Source organism: Rattus norvegicus, chromosome 4, assembly GCF_036323735.1.
Source record: "Rattus norvegicus strain BN/NHsdMcwi chromosome 4, GRCr8, whole genome shotgun sequence".
Lineage (NCBI taxonomy): Eukaryota > Metazoa > Chordata > Mammalia > Rodentia > Muridae > Rattus > Rattus norvegicus.
In genome coordinates this window covers 172,760,677-172,778,306 of record NC_086022.1, presented here as the reverse complement: position 1 = coordinate 172,778,306, position 17,630 = coordinate 172,760,677, and the positions used below count along the sequence as shown (strand labels likewise).

Below are 17,630 nucleotides of genomic sequence, written 5' to 3'. Positions count from 1 at the left end.
CAGTTTACATGGGATTTACAGTGAATCAAGGACCCTGAAAGGCACGCAGGCAGCAGTAATGCTTTCCCTCCTAGCAGGAACACCTATCAATGTCCCACAGGGCTGACATTTCAGGCAGGCAGGGGGGAGATGATCAGAGGATTTTCGTGTTGCTCTTTCTAAATGGATTGTTGGAAACTCCCAAGGCAAGGGGCTAAAAGTCAGTGTGATATAGCTATGCAACACCCAAAAAAACACGTATTAAATTATAAATTACAAAGTACAGCCCTTGGATGAATGGTTCACAGAAGCAAAACAAGACCCCCCTACGACTGGTCCTCTGGGCGTCCATGTAATGCATGGACAGTTAGAAACTCCTCTTCGGCTTGCCGCCTAGAGAAACTTCTAGACATAGAATCAGAGAATGTTGATCGTGGGTGTAGTTCTTAGTAGTTCTTCGGAATTTTAAAAGGCTCCTCTAATGACGGGGCCAGAGGTTGTTCAATTATCCTTTGACAGATGACAACCAAACACAGATATGATACTGGCTTTCTGGTCAGCAAGATCCAAGAAGTCTCCTCTGTGCACATCACAGTAGTAGGAAAGAAGAGAGGTAAGGGTTAGGGTTGAAATATTCTCTTCAAGGGACCTGCCTTCTAGTGTCCAAATGCTTTTTAACATGAACATCCTTCGTAGGTATATATTAAATTTTAATGTAAACTGTGAGGTCCCTTAGTTTCTCACCACAGGTTAAAGTCACCAACCACAAATGTAGACAAAATGATGTCATGTGGCTGGATGGGAATTCCTTGAGGCAGGAAAGGCAAGATCAGTAAATGTTCACACACACTCCATCCTCCGTCCTTCCCGGTAAAAGCAGTTTCACAAATAAATCTCTCAAAACTTAACATCTGTAGAGAATTTTAATCCAGTAACATGGCTGCTCTGTCAAGGAATCACATCCAAAGACCTAAGTCTGCGTGACCAGGCTGGAATGCAGACACACCACACACCTTTGATTGTTCTGGCTGGACACACACACACACACACACACACACCCTTAGTATATACTTTTAAGATAAAATTAGTTTGTAGAGAAAGCAGCCATGTTTGAAAGAGGCATTGAATAGAGGAGCAAAGTGACGAAGCAGAGAAAGATTTGACAGAATAAGTCAAATGACACCCCAAGAAAGTCAGTGAGTTGGGAGTCAGCACAGGAAGAGCAGTGAGGTAAAGGTGAGTCCATTCCTGAGGTCATGTAGGTCACTGCAGGCCAGCAAAGGCAGTTGAAGGCAGAGAATAAGAAGGAGCCAGTTTAGAACAAAGTGCCAGAGTTAGTCTGAGGCCAAGCAAATCAATTTAGTGAGAAGGTGAAAGAAGCCAGATTGAATCAGTCAGCTTGGAAAGGAGTTTGACTGAGAATGGCCGAGTTGAAACAGCCAGCCAGAATTCAGAAAGAATTAGAAAGGGTAGGTTTATTTAGCAGTAATATCTAAGACAATGATTACATCTGGAGAATGTTACTTTTACAAACAGCTTCTCTCCTGTGCATTGAAAATTTAGTTAGAAACCGTTCTGAACTTACATGCCACTATTACTGAATTAGGGAATCTTGGGCACTTTATCTTTCTTTTAAGTGGGTTTTATATTTATACATAGTTTTTAGACCTCAAAGAATATAACATTTAATATTCCTTTTTCCTAATAATTATCTACAAATGGATATTAAATATTGCAGTCTACTTCAAGGAAGAAACATCTAGGTTGGGAAAAAGTAGTCTGGTGTCTACAACCTACATTCCCATGGTCCAAAAATACAACCTGAGAATGGTCAACTTGAAGGAGGCAAGACTTTGAAAGCCAGTGAATCAACATGAAGGGTGTGGAAAGGTTTGCTATTCAGTTGTTCAACATTTCCATAGATTGCATTGTTGTTGTTGTTGTTGTTGTTGTTGTTGTTGTTGAAAATAAAACCAAATGTGGGCTGGACAGACAGCTCAGCAGGTAAGAGCACATACTGCTTGCTCTTCTGGAGGACTTGAGGTCAGTTTCCAACATTCTGTAACTTCAGGTCCAGGAGCTTCTGCAGATACCTGAGAGCACACACACGCCATGCATACACAGACACACATTTATACACATCAATCAAGGAGAAAAAGCACGAACAAAATTCATTTGTAATGTTTTTAATTCAGGTGCCAATGAAACCCAGGCTTCACACAGGTGTGAGCACTCTTTTATAGATGCACCACAGGAAATGTAGAAGGAATGTTACAATTTATAAGGCACTCAAGACTTAGGACAAAGTACTTTAGGAGTTAGACAGCATAGCTAAGGCCGGTCATGTTAAATGTCTAACCCAGGTACAAAAGGGTAGAGCCTGTGGATGGTAGTCTTCAAACAGAATTTTCCCTGATTCCTGATTTCTCTGCTCCTTTCATACATAAAACCTTAGAAAGTTTTTTAATACACTAGAAATATAGAATCCTTTATTTTTTTAAATCAATCAGAGGGTGACGGTCACAAATCTCTTTACAAGTACAGTCTGCTCCTGAGCAGCCTGTAAGCCATTGACAAAGTAACTCCGTAGCCAACAAAAAATGCCAAGCCCCTGTTTGGCTGAGGAAGGGGAGTCAAGTAAGCAATGGTGTGGTAGATCCGAGCGCCCACAAAGATTCTGAAGTGAATGAGGGCTGTAGAGAGATCCGGTCCGCTCAGGGAGTACAGGAGGCCGATACCGAGAAAGGGAACGATGTTTTCAAGGTCGTTCAGGTGGGCTCTGTGAGAGAAGATGACATCATGGGTTTCAAAATCAGTGAGAATGCATGGAACCTTCCCTCTCTTCCAAAACAAAATATAGTCTTAATGAATGTCTGGGTTACGTTGGATTGGGTTGTAGTCAAGGTTGGCTGAGGGTGACCTGGAACTTACTATGTAGCCAGACTCTCCTCAAGCTTACAGTCCCCCTTACTCTGCCCACAAGTGCTGTGGTTTCAGGTGAAAATCCCCCACACCCAGAAATGCTTGTGGATCTTTAGATTATGAAGAAAGAATTCCAATTGTCTTCCCAGGGCCCTCGCTTTCTTTCTAACATGGTTTCCATTTAGAGCATTTCATTTTGATTATTTTTTTTTATTTTGAAAAGGCAGTTTGTTGCTTCCAGAATATCAAAATAGCATCTATCCAGAAAAACACATATCATTTTTGTAAGTACAAATACCATTTTTGCAATTCAAGAATATCCTTCCTTTTTTTTTTTTTTTTTTTGGTTCTTTTTTTCGGAGCTGGGGACCGAACCCAGGGCCTTGCGCTTCCTAGGCAAGCGCTCTACCACTGAGCTAAATCCCCAACTCACTGAGCTAAATCCCCAACAATATCCTTTCTTTTATGGTCTGTATCAGAACTACTTCTTCACTTCAGAGTGGTTGAGTAGAAATTTCTTTACACAAACCAGCATCAAGTCCCATGCTCTTTCATATCCAGATAAAACGCAGGACTATCCTCCTAGATATGGGGGAGATATTCAGGCATTCTATATTCAAACCACAGAAGGAATGAGAGAAAGACAGAGACACACAGAGACAGAGAGACAGAGAAGGGGGAGAAAAAGAAGTGGAAGAAGAATATGATTCCGTAAAAATCTATCTGTGAACCATCATTAGAAGAACAGAAAAAACTTATTTCAGTCAGAATTTTTTTCTCTGGCTTGTGGAACCATAGGCTTTTCTGACTTAGCATGTGATGAACAGTAGATCCACTGTTGACCTGAAAAGTTTTAAGTGCCTAATTATTAAATTCAGTATCCTTTATTAAGCACAGAATGAGTAATTGATTTACAACCCAACCTAGAATTGGGCAGTGTCAACGACCATATTGCTACACATCTCAGAATGGGAAGGTTTTGTTTGTCATGTTACTGCCCTGTTTTGACAGAAATACACAGTGACCTCTGGGTAATATTTCCTTTACTTCTCTTCCTGCCTTTCCCAGGAGCTCAAGACAAAGCAATCTGACAGCATAATGCTATAAAGAAGGAAACAAAGACCCAGAGACAACCTAGACATTTTCACCCCACTTCTCTCATGAAGCAAGCCAAGGGAACAGAGAACTTTTTCCTGCTTTGGTCCTTCTTATAGGCCATTCATGAATGCACAGAAAATGCTGGTGCATATGGAGACCTCTGCTGCTGTCCTTTGGAGACCGTCAACCTTCACTTTTTCTTTTAATTAAGACAAGGTGTCTTGTTGGACTGGAACTCTCAGGGTTGGTTAGGCTGACTGGCCGGTGAGCCCCAGGGATCTGCAGGTGTCTGCCTCCCCAAAACTGGGATTCTGAGTTCACTCCACTCCTGCCAACTCTCCTAATTTGCCTTCTTGGGAATGAACTCCACTCCTCATGCTTGTAGGAGAGCACTTTGCTGAGCAAGCCATCTCCCCAGCCCTTCACCTCCACCTCAGCGCATATCAGGGTTTCCCTCCCCAACGTTTTAATAGGAAAGATTTAAAGTTGGGGAAGAAGCTACAAAAGGAAGACCCTGCAGCCAATTACACCACCCCCTTCTGAGCCCACAGTCAGTGGGTACCAAGCATTGTGATACTAAAGCAGAGTCAGGCTCACTGTGAGGAAATTAGGGATGGAGGGAAAGAAGTGGAATTGGGGAACTGACTGGAATTATGGGGCCCTAAGTCTCTTCTCTCTCCAATTTAATCCCCCATCCTAGTACTCTCCCTGAGGCCTTCACAGATAAAACTTGCTGCTATCCAGAAAGTCCTGGTGGCTAAAGACTTCCAGGCTGCATATGAATCTCACCCAGGCAGCACGCACGTAGCAGGCCCTGGCAATATGCTGTTATTACACTGCTCTTCCCCTAGCTCTTCTGTTGTGACTCTGCCCAACCTGCCAGATTAATTTTGTCAGCACCGTTTATAGGCAGCTCCTGGGCCCTCTTACCAGGTAGATGATGCACTTCCTCCCTCCCAGGGATGACTGCTTTCTGCCTCATTCGAGTCCCCACAGGCCCTATGAGTGGTACCCCACGCAATGGCAGACCTTTCCACACACTCTGGAGGCCGCTCTCTCACTTAAGACTCTCGTGGTTTTCACCACCCTCCTGACCTGAACTAGAGTTGCTCTGATCGTTTTAAATGAATTATCAAGGCATGACCAACTACGATGTGTGTGAGGGTGTCCAACCACACTCCCTCTGCTCAGGCAGGGCTCTAATTCTAAGCCTTCAGTGACATGGTTAAATTCTCACAAGGCAGTTCTCTCAAATTCATGTAATTTCTCATCATTTCTTCCTTCACGAAAGATTTCTAAAGGCCGTAGGGACATACTCCTGTATCCCACCTCCCCATCACAAGCACAGATCACTCTTCATGCATTGTCTGATGACTACATGTATGTTGATCTCATGTCTTCTTGGATGGTCTTTGAACACATCCCAAGGAAGGTAGGGCCAAGATAAGAACATGTAAGACCCATGTAACGACAGCTTTGCTCAGTAATAAGGGCCACAGAGGGCATCATCTGGATGAGCCTCTAACCCACAGCTCAGTCTCTTGACAGATTTCACACTCTGGTCACTCACCATCCACCGAACACTGTGGAAAGGGTGCTCTCCACCTCAGAAGATGGTGTGTTACAGAGTCCTTGTGTTTCCTTAAAACCAAACCCAAGCTCTTTAGAATAACTCGCTTTGTTTCCTAGGCTTCTTGATTACCTTTCACGTTTCATTTATCTTGTGGAACTATGGTCCTGAATTCCTCTCAGAATAAGGCGAAATAGGATTAAGTCGATAAGTCAATGTCTAGTCTTGTCCAATTACCACTGGTTTGTGTCTGTCTGGAACTCTGGTAACTGGCACTGAGTGACATTTCTTGACGTGTCGACACATACTACGTATACTCGGAGCTCTTTGCCCTACATGTACATGTGTTAATTTTCTGAGTACCTGCGAGGACAGCTTCCACTTTAGGAGTGGCTTCACTCAGTCCCTGCCTTTTGACTGTGGAGGTAGCAACGGGATTTAAATTGCATGTTGAAAGAAGGAGGTGGAAAGTCTACGTTAAAAATAGAAAAGGGAGATTCTGGGATTTTCCTTTAAAAATTCTTCCACTTTTGTGATGTTAGTATTTTATTTGATGAAGCCAATCAATTCTCAACAATTCAAAAATATGTGGCTAAAAATGGGATCCTTGGCCCTTCTGTAGAAGGTAGCCTATTGCTACACCGAAAGTTCAGATTCTGACCACCAGGGGGCGCGCTGCACACTGGCCTTATAGCTCCTCTAGGCAACCAGAGCTAAGGCATTAAATGTCAGTAACACTCACTTGTAGTCTGAAAAGAAGAACATCAGACCAGATTATAGATTTCTCTTCTAGAACAACCCACAGGAGGGTCAGGATGGCAGACAGGATAAACAGTAAAGAGAATCTGATCTCTCAGTTTTTAAAGCTTCTGTGTAGAAGGCTTGAATGTTCCTCTCCATCTTGCTGGTAAAGCCACCATGATGCTGTTAATGTTTTCTAGTCCTAGTCAACGCTATGGGTAGAAAGTTATCTTTAGCATCAATGGTGCAACTGCCTGTTGTCCAGGAGAAGCTGAGAAAGAGCAGATGAGCTTTAAATGGTTTAATGCCTCCAAAGTGCCCAATGCCTCTCTCTAAACTTGACTCTCCCGTCATAACACTTGACACAGTTTGCACGTTGGTTCTACTGCCTTGAAACTATTTCCGATGCATGCTTTTGGCATAGCCTCTTTTCAGGACTGGCTTGCTTCAGGGGACTGAGTATCCTACAGAAAACCTGCAGAGCTGGGAGTGAGTGTTTAAAGTATCAGGCACTCACTTCCTTTTCAGAGAAAAAATATCCTTGCTTGAGAAATGTCTATAGTGCACAGTGAAATCTCCCTCATGCTTTGATGGACTCCATTCTGTCTCTATTCATGGTGTTTCAGTCGATTTGTTGGGAGAATTGGGGGATGAGTTGATTTTACATCCAACATGACACGATGCAGGATTTGGAAGCATGCATGAGTGTATGAACACAGGCCCGGGTTCATGTGGAGAGCATATACCTCCTGGCTTGAGAGAATCTGTAGATCTCCTCAGAGGCTTTCAGACTTTCCAGACAGGCATGAAAGAATGGTGCTCATGTGATCTAGAGCGTTCGTCTGACATCCCATTTGCGAAGGAAAACTCTCAATTTCTACGTCATTGCACACTGAGGGGATCTCTTCAAGTGCCTATTACATCTGCTTTCCTCAGTCTCCATCACAGGACTGCTTAGTGCCTGCAACTCTTCCCTGATGCTTTAGAGCTCCGAACATCACTGGCTCAAATACCACTGGGATTGTCCCACGGCTCATATGAGCTCTAGAAAATGGTAACTAGGGAGACAGCATGTAGCTCTGACAGCCCACATGTTCTAGAAAGGGAGGCAACTATTACTTAAATTCCACATTGAATGTCTGCATAAAAATGGCACACTACGTGACTTTACAGCAAAGGGTAAGGACATACTTTCAGACCTATCGTCTCAAGTGCTTTGGGAAAAAGGATATTAATGGTGCTGCAAGCTGTGAGGATGGTGTCTGGTTTATCTTTCTTTAGTGCTTATTGGGCTTGCAGCATATTAAATGTAATAGCTTCAATTGACATTCAGATACAAAGGAATATAGATAGATAGATAGATAGATAGATAGATAGATAGATAGATAGATAGATATGGATGGATGGATGGATGGATGGATGGATGGATGGATGGATGGATGGACAAATAGATGATATATGGATGGATAGATAGATAGACAGACAGACAGATAGAAGATGGATGGATGGATGGATGGATGGATAGATTAAAAGTGGACAAAAGAAAGATCTTCCTATTTCTCTGAAAAGTTTCAACTTTTATATTTTAACCCTTCTACAAAAGATCGTTGTCCTTTTATGTGAACTGACTATCTGAACTTGAGAGAAAAGTAACAGCGGCAAGGATCTACTGCCCGACTCTGCCTCCCGCACACCATTGTTTGTATGTGTCTGTAAGCAGAGCACAACCACCGACCTCCAATGAAGTCTAGAATTACTACAAAATGTTGACAGGATCGACTGTGAGGCCACGTGGAGAACCCCATGTGCCTAAGTTGCTGTAGTCCGTTATATCCACCCCAGAGAATGATTGAACTCCCCCCTTCTCCTCTAAGACTCTGATACCCCGTCTGGGATCCATGACCACGGTTCTTGAGTGAGAGATTTCCGGAGACGCTGGTTTACCTTCGCACGCGTTCCACCTTCTCGTCAGTCCGAAGGAACTTCTTGGCATTCTCCCCCTTGCCGAAGCCAGCACAGTCTTCCGGGTTGGCAAAAACCTATTCCAAATACCAGAAAGAAGAAGAACAATTGAAAAAAAGAAACCTTGATGATAGAGCTCTAGCCCCTGTGTTCAACTAAGCATCAACATAACAACGTAAACAAACGAGATAGAGCGCCCCGATTCCAAAACCTGAGGGATGTGACACAGCAGTAGGGGAGTCCACCTAGTTACTAGTTTGCATTTGGGCATGTGTGTATGTGTATGCATGTCTGTATATGTACATGTGATCCCATATGCATATACACATGGGTGCATTCAAGTTTCATTTCCTTTGGGAAATACTGTTAGCCTTGTTTTTGAGACAGCTCCTCTTAGTAGCCCAGAGCTTCCCGGAGTGGACTGGCCTGTCTGCCATCAAACCGCAGGGGTCCTCAGCCTCCACCTCCCCATTGGTGAGATCATGATGTCATTTCAACATATGAATATTCCTATTCTAATATGAATACTGAAGACAGGACTCATGCTTGCACGGCAAGCATTTTCCCGGCTGTGTGATACCTCCAGCCCCAGTCATTTGAATTTTAATAAAAGAAACACAAATATCCTGGTTGACCCTTATGGAAAGAAATTATAGATCAATAAATCAGACACAAGAGGAGGAAGAGGGAGAACAAGAACGCTTTAAACCTGAATCTTCATCGACACGAAAACGTTTACAAAGCAGCACGAATAAAACCTTTAGCAAAGGTTAGACATGAAAGTCCTGAAGGGGGAGCGGTAAGAAGGCTCCATGGTAAAAGAGCTGCTCAAATCTGATCACATGAGTAAGTGTAAGTTACGAACTCACAGCAGAAGGAAAGAACTGATCCCTAAAAATCACCTGCACACACACACACACACACACACACACACACACACACACACACACACACGATAAATCAAATAATTAAAAAAATAGTTAACAAGGAAGTAAAACTGAAAAGAGACAAACTCCTCAGCCACAGCAGACTATCAACACGGTAGCTACCCTGGCATCCTTTACACAGGGCTGTTGACACACCTTCCTTCAAGTGTATCAATATTCCAGGTATTTCATTCTCAGCAAGGAATGCCTTTGCTGCCCAAGGCTGTCAGAGGAGGCAAGCAGTAGGAATTAGTGAGGAGTGGAGAGAACATTCTGACGTCATGGACACGTGGGAATGCCCTGTCTCCTCAGAACGTACAAACTGTCATGTTGACTAACGCAGTAACACAGAAGAAAATGAAATGCTCCCCAGTGGACAACCAGGTCACCACATCTGGGAGCCTCTGTTCATGGGTTCCTTCGTATAATTACTATGTTGTTTGAAATTACTTCCCCCATCCCCTGAAACTTGAAATATGCATTTAAGATATACTCAAGTAGGCTTTACCATTTAATAATTTATAGTAAAGAAAAATACGAACTATAAAAAATAGTTTTGATTTAGCTTGAAAACTCATAAATATTATAATATTTTCTTAATATATAAGTATTTATCACTAATAGAGTTGTTAAGGAGAACTGCTGAGGGCAGACAAGATATAGAGTCAGCTCCTGAGGTCAGGTCTGGTAGCCCTTGTTCCTCATGTTACGATGGATCACACTGGATAGCCAACATATGAACTTCAAATAAAGAAGTAAACAAAACACAATGAAAACACAACACAAAGTTGGGGGTTAAACAGATTTAAATTGGGGAGGAATGCACTAGAAATTGAAGTCAGGGCCTTCTGCACCTCAGGCAAATGCCCTACCGTTGGGCAGCATCCTGTTTCCCAAGGTGAGTTTTCACCTCAATCCCTCCTTCCTTGGTAGGCAGGGCTCAGTGAGCTACTGCTATTGACCGATATTTCTATCCTCACAAAATGCATACGCTGAAGCCAATTTCCCAGTGGGATGTGGCCCTAGCATCAGGTTATGCAGATGGGTCCTTCGTGACCCGGATCAGTGCCTTTATAGAAAGAAGCAAGGCCAACCCTCTGCTTCCCTCTTTTTCTTTCAGGTACTATGGACACAGGTGAGGCAGCCCCATGCAGCAGTAATCCATCCCTCACTAGACATCAGATCTGGCAGCTTGAACTTGGGCTTGCCACCCTGCAGAGCAATGAGGAATAAGTGTCTGTTATCTAAGCCTCCCCTTCTGTGACACTCTGTAGCAGAGGACCACATTAACAGAGGACCACATTTGCTTCAGCAGGTACTTGTCCCCTCTCGTTCAGTTTCCTTCAAGATCAGGTTTTAGTTCCCTTGAGATTACTAACAATGCCACTCTCAATGGTGTCATCCTGCAAGCAAAACATGGTCAACCCATTTCAGACTCTGTTCACAGCATAGCACAGCACAGCACAGCACACTCGGCTACTGAATGAGCTCTGATAGATAGATAGATAGATAGATAGATAGATAGATAGATAGATAGATAGATAGATAGATAGATAGAAAGAAAGATGTTAGGTACATAGATACATAGAACTTAGATGATAGATACATGACAGACAGATGATAGATAGATAGATAGATAGATAGATAGATAGATAGAAGACAGATCACACACACACACACACACACACACACACACACAAACACACACACACACATCAAAATGGAAACAGACAAGGCTGTTTTCCAGAATTTTAGCCCTTCTAAGTGAGAAAATGTGGCCTCTGAAGCCTCACCTTGTTGGTTAGCCTCTGGAATGCAGTCGCGGAGCTCAGGAACATCATCTTGGCAAGAATGATCGTTGCATAGGAGGTAAAGGCCATCAACACCTCGTTGTCCATGAGCTGCTTGAGGTCAGCCATGCTTTCAATCTTGGTCTCAATCTTTAAATGACTGTAGGCAAGAAGGGGGAGACAGGAACACCCCAGGTAACTTGGTGATCACTTGGAAATGCCCCAGGACCAGACCCATGAGCCCACAGTGAGGAGAAGGTACATGTGGAAAGAGGAGCCAGGGACAGGGGACCAGCCTGGCAGGACAGAGAGGATGGTGCCACATTCTGACTTCACATCCATCGAAGCTGTCAAGAGGAAACTGGGGGGCTGGGGAGATGGCTCAATATGCAAGGGTGCTCGCTGCTGAACCTGACAACACAAGTTCAATCCCTAGAACCCATATGGTGGAAGGAGAGAATCACGTCCTGATGGTTATCCAACACATTCATACACACCAGGAAGTATGAGCAAGCACAGACACAGACACACTAAACAAACGGTGAACAAACAAGCAAGCAAACACACAAGTAAAGTAAATGGTAAACAGAAGGAGGTAAAGCTATACTGTGCTCAGAAGAAAGCATGCGGTAAGTCAAAACTGATGGGAATTTAGGCTAAGGCTTAACATCGGAACTCCTCACCTTCTTCAGTGCCCTCTGACCCCTGACCCCTGCCTTTATCCATTCCCCAAAGCATGCATCTTCTCACACATCCTTCTTAAGCAGCATCTAATCCTCTTGGCTTCCCCACGATGTCCATTCCTGTTTTAAATTCCTTCCTGTAGCCTTTTAGCTTAGCCTCCAGAAACTTCCTCCATTTACCCACAGTCCACAGGGTACATCTATCTCCCATTTGCTCCCAGACAGACAGTTGTCTGTGTGCTGTTGGGCAATATGATAAAACCCATCTCCACAAACATTTAATTTTGTAAGAGTTTGTTGTGTCCAGCAATACCTTGGACTTTACTGTAAAACCCTACATAATATTTATAAACATAATATTGTCCTTTACTCCGTAGAGACAAAATATGGGAATGGAGACACAAACCAAGTCTCTAATGTCTCTCCCTGCATGTTAATAACACCTTGTGCTGATTCTTTGAGGAGATTTGCTCTGTTTGCCTTTCGACGTCTAAACTCTGTTTAGTCCTCATTCAACTAAAAACTGGATGTCTACTTGTGGCTGACCTAACGGACATACCTCCTACCCCTTACATTCTCCCTTCTTCCACTTATACCATGCGCTGGGGCCTGGCCTATTCTAATGATAAGGAAATTGAAGGTCCCTTAAAAAAACTCTGAATATTGTCTCCTTCAAAAAAGTGTGCTTTTTGCATGTAGTCTAGTGAATACTACATGGTCATCCCAGGGGGTCCTGTGCTTTTAGGAGCTTCCTGGGAATACCACATCCCACAGATGTTCAAGTCTCTTCTATGATATAGCCTAAGCACACCTCCCATATAACTTCCAATAGTCTTTATTGTGGACTTGACAAAACCTAAATTCACTGGGAAGTGGGAACTTCAGCTGAGAGATTGCCACAACCAGATTGGCCTGTGTGTGTGTGAGGAAGTGTTCATTGATGAGTGGGAGAGCCCAGTCCACTATAGGCAGCACCATCCTTAAGCAGGTAGGTCAGGGCTGAACAAGAAAGCTGAGAGAAAGGGAGACCAAGTGGCAGAGAGATGCAGAGACAGAGACACAGAGAGACAGAGAGACAGGCACAGAGATGAAGAGACACACAGAGAGAGGAGTGCCTTTACAACTCCTATTTCAGTCCCCACCCTGACATCCCTCAGTTACAAATTGTGATCCAAAAATGTAAGCTAAACAAACCCCTTCCTTCCCAATTAGTTTTTGGTGTGAAATGACACCAGGACACATCTGTCACCATTTGTAATACTGGATACCACCTACAAGCCACACAAATTGCTATGGAGAGCTGATTAGAAATCAGTGAGGAGAAAACCTTCTGTACAGCTTCAACCCAGATGCATTTTTTTTTATCTACACTTGGATGAAATTCACGAAATAAAGGGTTCACTGTGCCCTAGATTATTTTTAAATTCCACGTATGACAGAGAGTTGATCGATCCACGTCTACGAGTTCATGCTCTTGAAAGCATAGCGTGTTATCTCGGTGCAAGATAATACTTTCCGTATTTTTTAATATATCTGCTATTGCTCTGGTATTGGGGGAATAAAAGTCATGGTAAAATGCCCTATCCTTCAGAGCTCTTGTAAAGTTAATTAGCTTAATAAAGAATCCCTATGGTCCTTGCCTCTGAACATAGATCTGAAGAAATACAACAAGGACTTTAATTTTTCTAAAAAGAAAAAAAAAAAGCTCAGGAAGTTTATCAAGTAGAAAATTCTACTTTTTAATACCTTCAAAATAAAAGCCTCTGTGATTTTTTTTTCCCCAGAACAAAGCTTATTAGACACTGGAACAAGAAGTTCAGAAAGGTTTTAGCTTTTTGTGTGTTTGTTTGTTTGTTTGAATGATTGATTGATTGATTGATTGATTGATTTTTCATTGATGGAAATCAGTGTCGGAGGAGAGAAAAATCAGGAACCTTCCACCTTCTGGTGGGAAGATGCAGGAGTATCAGCAGTCGGAACGAAAGGGCAATGAGGGGTTTCTGCATCTGCAAACCATACACGTGAAGCTGACACGGTGGGGTTGCTTGGGATGAAGGCTAACTCCTCAGGCCTGTGAGTCTGGGAGACCAGTCAGCACCAAGTCTAGGCCATGTCTATGCCATGGGCCTGTGAGTCTCCTCTCTCAGACATTTCCCACTTCCCACATATAGGGGAAGCATATCGTGGGGAGTAATGGTAAGGACACTGAGAAATAGGCAGCATTGACAACATAAGGGAAAGCAATATAATTCTGGATCTTTTCTCTTTGTCGTGAGCCTGGTACACCTAATCAAAACTGGAATAATGCCAAGGCTCTGTGGAGGAAAAACTCACTGAAAGCTTGCTGCTAGGGAAGGGTCCAGGAGGTGGAAGGTAGGTAGGTCGGTAGATAGATAGATAGATAGATAGATAGATAGATAGATAGATAGATAGGTAGGTAGATAGATAGATAGATAGACAGACAGATTAGTAAATCGAGGGATCAAGGTCTTTGATCATAAATTAAATGAAACATAATTACAAGGATGAATTTTCCTGTAATCACCCATCCCTTCCGCTATCCTGATCCTGACTGGCAGCACGCCCAGTCCCACGGTGTGAAGTTGGCTATGCCCTGAAAGAACACAGGGATACTGAGTTCACACAGATTCTGGAAGTAGCCTGGGGTTCCAGCAGATTTCAACAGACCACCAACCAGGCAGAAACTAACTGAACTACCGTACCTGTAAAACAAGTTTTCCAATGTAGCCCCTGCTGGCCCTGACCTCCTGATCATCCTGCCGCAACCTCTGAAGTTTAGATTACAGGCGTGCACCACCACACCCTAAACAATGATACTGGAGAATCCTACCTCAGAAGATTGTTCTGTGTGCATTAAGTGACTGTGAGGCACTTTAATAACCACTGGTGCCAGGCGAGTTCTTGATAAAGATGCTCTCACCGTGGCAGAGTTTTAATCAGTAAGGACATCATAGAAGGATTTTCAAAAGGCTTGTTATACCAGACCTCCCTGTCAGACAGGTGAGGGACACACCTCTCCCTTGAGTGCTATTAAGCTGTTAACCATATTGAAACCCTGATAAACACTGTTAACATCAGTATTAACTTTAGTAAGTCCCCACTGTTATTTATTTTCTCATATGTGAGCAAACGTGTTGGTGGATAGGGTGATTTGAATTCCTACTGGCAGCTGTAGACCTCCCAGGTTGCCTGCGTCACAAGACCATCAGTCAGTCACCCAGGACCTGCATCTGAGGACTTTACTTGAGGACACATCAAGTAAGCAACACAGCACCACAGCTGCTTGCTACCAACGCACATCTCTGGCTCCGGAAGGCCTTGTCCCAGCCATGCTTAGTCACCACAAGCCGGGTGAATTCTGGAAACCTCAAAACCTTCGCAGATGAGAGGGGAGCCCAACGGGAGCCTGGCTGGTGAACACAGTCTTATCTTTGCACGTGGACTGCTGCGATTGGGGCAAACGGAGCTTCTCATTTGCACGGGGGACTATTCCACAATGGGTGGGAACACAGCCCTGCCCTTCATTTAAGAATGCCCGCTGTGATCTGTGCCAACATTCCTTTCCTGGACTACTTTGTAAGCCAATATAGAGGCACCTTCTGTGTTGGTTCCTGGTATGACAGCATCAAAAGCCTTCTCTTGAATAACCTTTTATTGTCTGTATTGTGCGTGTGGTCTTTTGAGATGGAGTCTTAAGATGGAGGCCGGATTAGCCTCAAACTCACTACACTCCTACAGCGGCCTCCCAAGTGCTGGGGTTACAAGCCTCCATTTTCACACCTGGTTTCTTGACTGTGTGAGCTGTTCACCATTAGCACAGCGGCCTGCCTGGTAAGCCAAGGGAGACCACTGAGTCCCAAGGCAGCAGGACAATAGCTGTGGCCACTGGGGCAGAACCAATGTGGAGTAGGCATGACAAAGACAGCAAGAACCAAAGGCAGAAACTCCAGACGCTGAACTCAGAAACACTTGCAGGAGCCGCTGTCCAGACTCCCAAGTCCAAGGCCAGAGGCTAGAACACTAACCCTTGTCAACGCTGAGGAAGACACCGTCATCAACCCTAGAGCTGTCCACTGTTGCTGTGGGGCTAAGAGGACCAGAACTCGAGACTGCAGAAGACGCAGCAGTAGACGGTACTCCCAACTGCCGCTTGCTCAGTTTGCCTTTCCCTGACCTCTGCCAGAAGCTGAAGACAGCAAAAGCTGACAAGTGTCAAGTCTCATGATGCTGATGGCTAAACCTTTCACCGAGAGCCTAAAACAGTGGGGCTCTGCTTTCCAAAGTGTTTGTAGCTACGGGTTGCCTGGCCTGCTAGTCTACCCTCTAAGCCCTAGGTCCTCTCCCAGGACTGCCACTGCCACACAGGGTTCTCTTCATCGACCCAGGATGGCTGTCAGGAGAGAGCAAAGGGATGCCTGCCAGTTGACTGGAGCCAGCTTGGGATGAAAGACTCCACCACAGAACTGATGTCCCTCTACTTTAAGAAAAGAAGCGTGGGTAGGGTCTGAATAAGCCCAGGAAGCACAGTAGAGACTGGAGAGCCCACCAGGCTGGAGTCCTGTCCTCAACCTGTGATTCCTGAACTCTCTACTCTCCATGCCAGGAATTGTCCAGCGCTGTTATCTCCTGGAAGCTCCTCCCGTAACTCCCGTTGCCTTATTTTTTCCCCTAGTGCTATCTCCAGTTGAGAAACACTCCTCTTTCTCCTCATGGGCCCTCGGCCAAGAAAAGCAAAGTTCTTTTCTTCTCAAAACCATGTGCCCTCTCTGCACACTATTGTGAAACACCGAGAGTCTGGGCACGAAGCCACAAGGCCATGACTCTTCAATTTTGAACCGACTGAAAACAGCAAACACATTTATTGTGATCACAGAAAAGAAGGATGCAACAGAGGGGGGAAAAAAAGAAATATATGCATGATCAGATTCCCAGGCACAGATTCTCGCTGCAGCCAGATTATGGCGGACACAGGGGAGGGCGGCTCCCGGAAGCAGCCTCCCAAGGGTTGCACCATCAGCACTTTTGGTTAACTGACTACAGTCACACCGAAGCATGCACTCCTCAATCTTTAAGTCCTGTGACATCAAAAGTATTATTTTAAAGGCTTCTAGAGATTTCTCTTGCCTACCAAAGGAGAATCTAGAAAAGCAAACAGCCTTTCAACAAGCTGAAAGGCCTGCATGTCCGAGTCACCAGGGACACTGTAGGGTTTTATCCCCCTAGGAATGGACAGAAGTTGCTGAAACCTCAGTGGCTTCTCATCTTGATACAACTTGCATGCGTTTTTTTTTCCTCCCCTCAAGATCAAGAGACCCTTTCAAAGGGAATGCTACTTTGGGCTTGAAAATAAGAAAACCATCTCTTAAACATGAAAAGACACGTGCTCCCAAGTTTCTTCTCAGAGTTGCAGAAAGAAAAAATTTAATGCCAGAACAGAAAGGCATAATTCTCTTTTAGAGCAGGCCACAAAAATGGGGCGGTGCGGGGGAGGACATTTAAACAGCTAAAGGGAACAAAGGCTTTTCAGACAGACACAGTCACTCTCTAGCCTTACACCTGCCACCCACTGGCCCCTTGCACCCAACACCCACTCCTAGACTGGGAGCAGCACCGTGGCCATGCAGAACCCCTTGTCTTGCACCCACCTGAATCCCAGGAGGAAGCGCTGCTAGCTGTCCTGCGGAGCCTGCCCACCTCTGGGACTTTTCACCAAGAGGACCCGCGCTGGCACCACCCTCTTTCAGGCTAATTTTTTATTAATTACCCCGCCTCCTGAGCTCGCCAAGCCCCGCCTCCTGAGTTTACCAAGCCCCGCCCCTGAATCACCGGCTCAGCCACTGCAGCCACCCACCTACTCTAGGAATCCCAGATGCTGCTCTGTGGCTGGTGAGGGTCTTTCTCTAAGGATCTAGGCAGTTCTGTTCCTGCTCTGGAGAAG

At 44.5% G+C, this 17,630-nt stretch overlaps 1 protein-coding gene across 1 annotated transcript; it reads right to left on the bottom strand.

The window, feature by feature from the left end:
• Nucleotides 1-2,149: 2,149 nt before the first annotated feature.
• Nucleotides 2,150-17,377, bottom strand: Mgst1 (microsomal glutathione S-transferase 1). The gene is made up of 4 exons (NM_134349.3): nucleotides 17,338-17,377; nucleotides 10,992-11,148; nucleotides 8,255-8,349; nucleotides 2,150-2,758 (listed from the first exon to the last, which is right to left on the bottom strand). The coding sequence occupies exons 2-4, from the start codon at nucleotides 11,115-11,117 to the stop codon at nucleotides 2,512-2,514; spliced, it is 468 nt and encodes a 155-aa protein (NP_599176.1). The 5' UTR covers nucleotides 11,118-11,148; nucleotides 17,338-17,377; the 3' UTR covers nucleotides 2,150-2,511.
• Nucleotides 17,378-17,630: the final 253 nt, after the last annotated feature.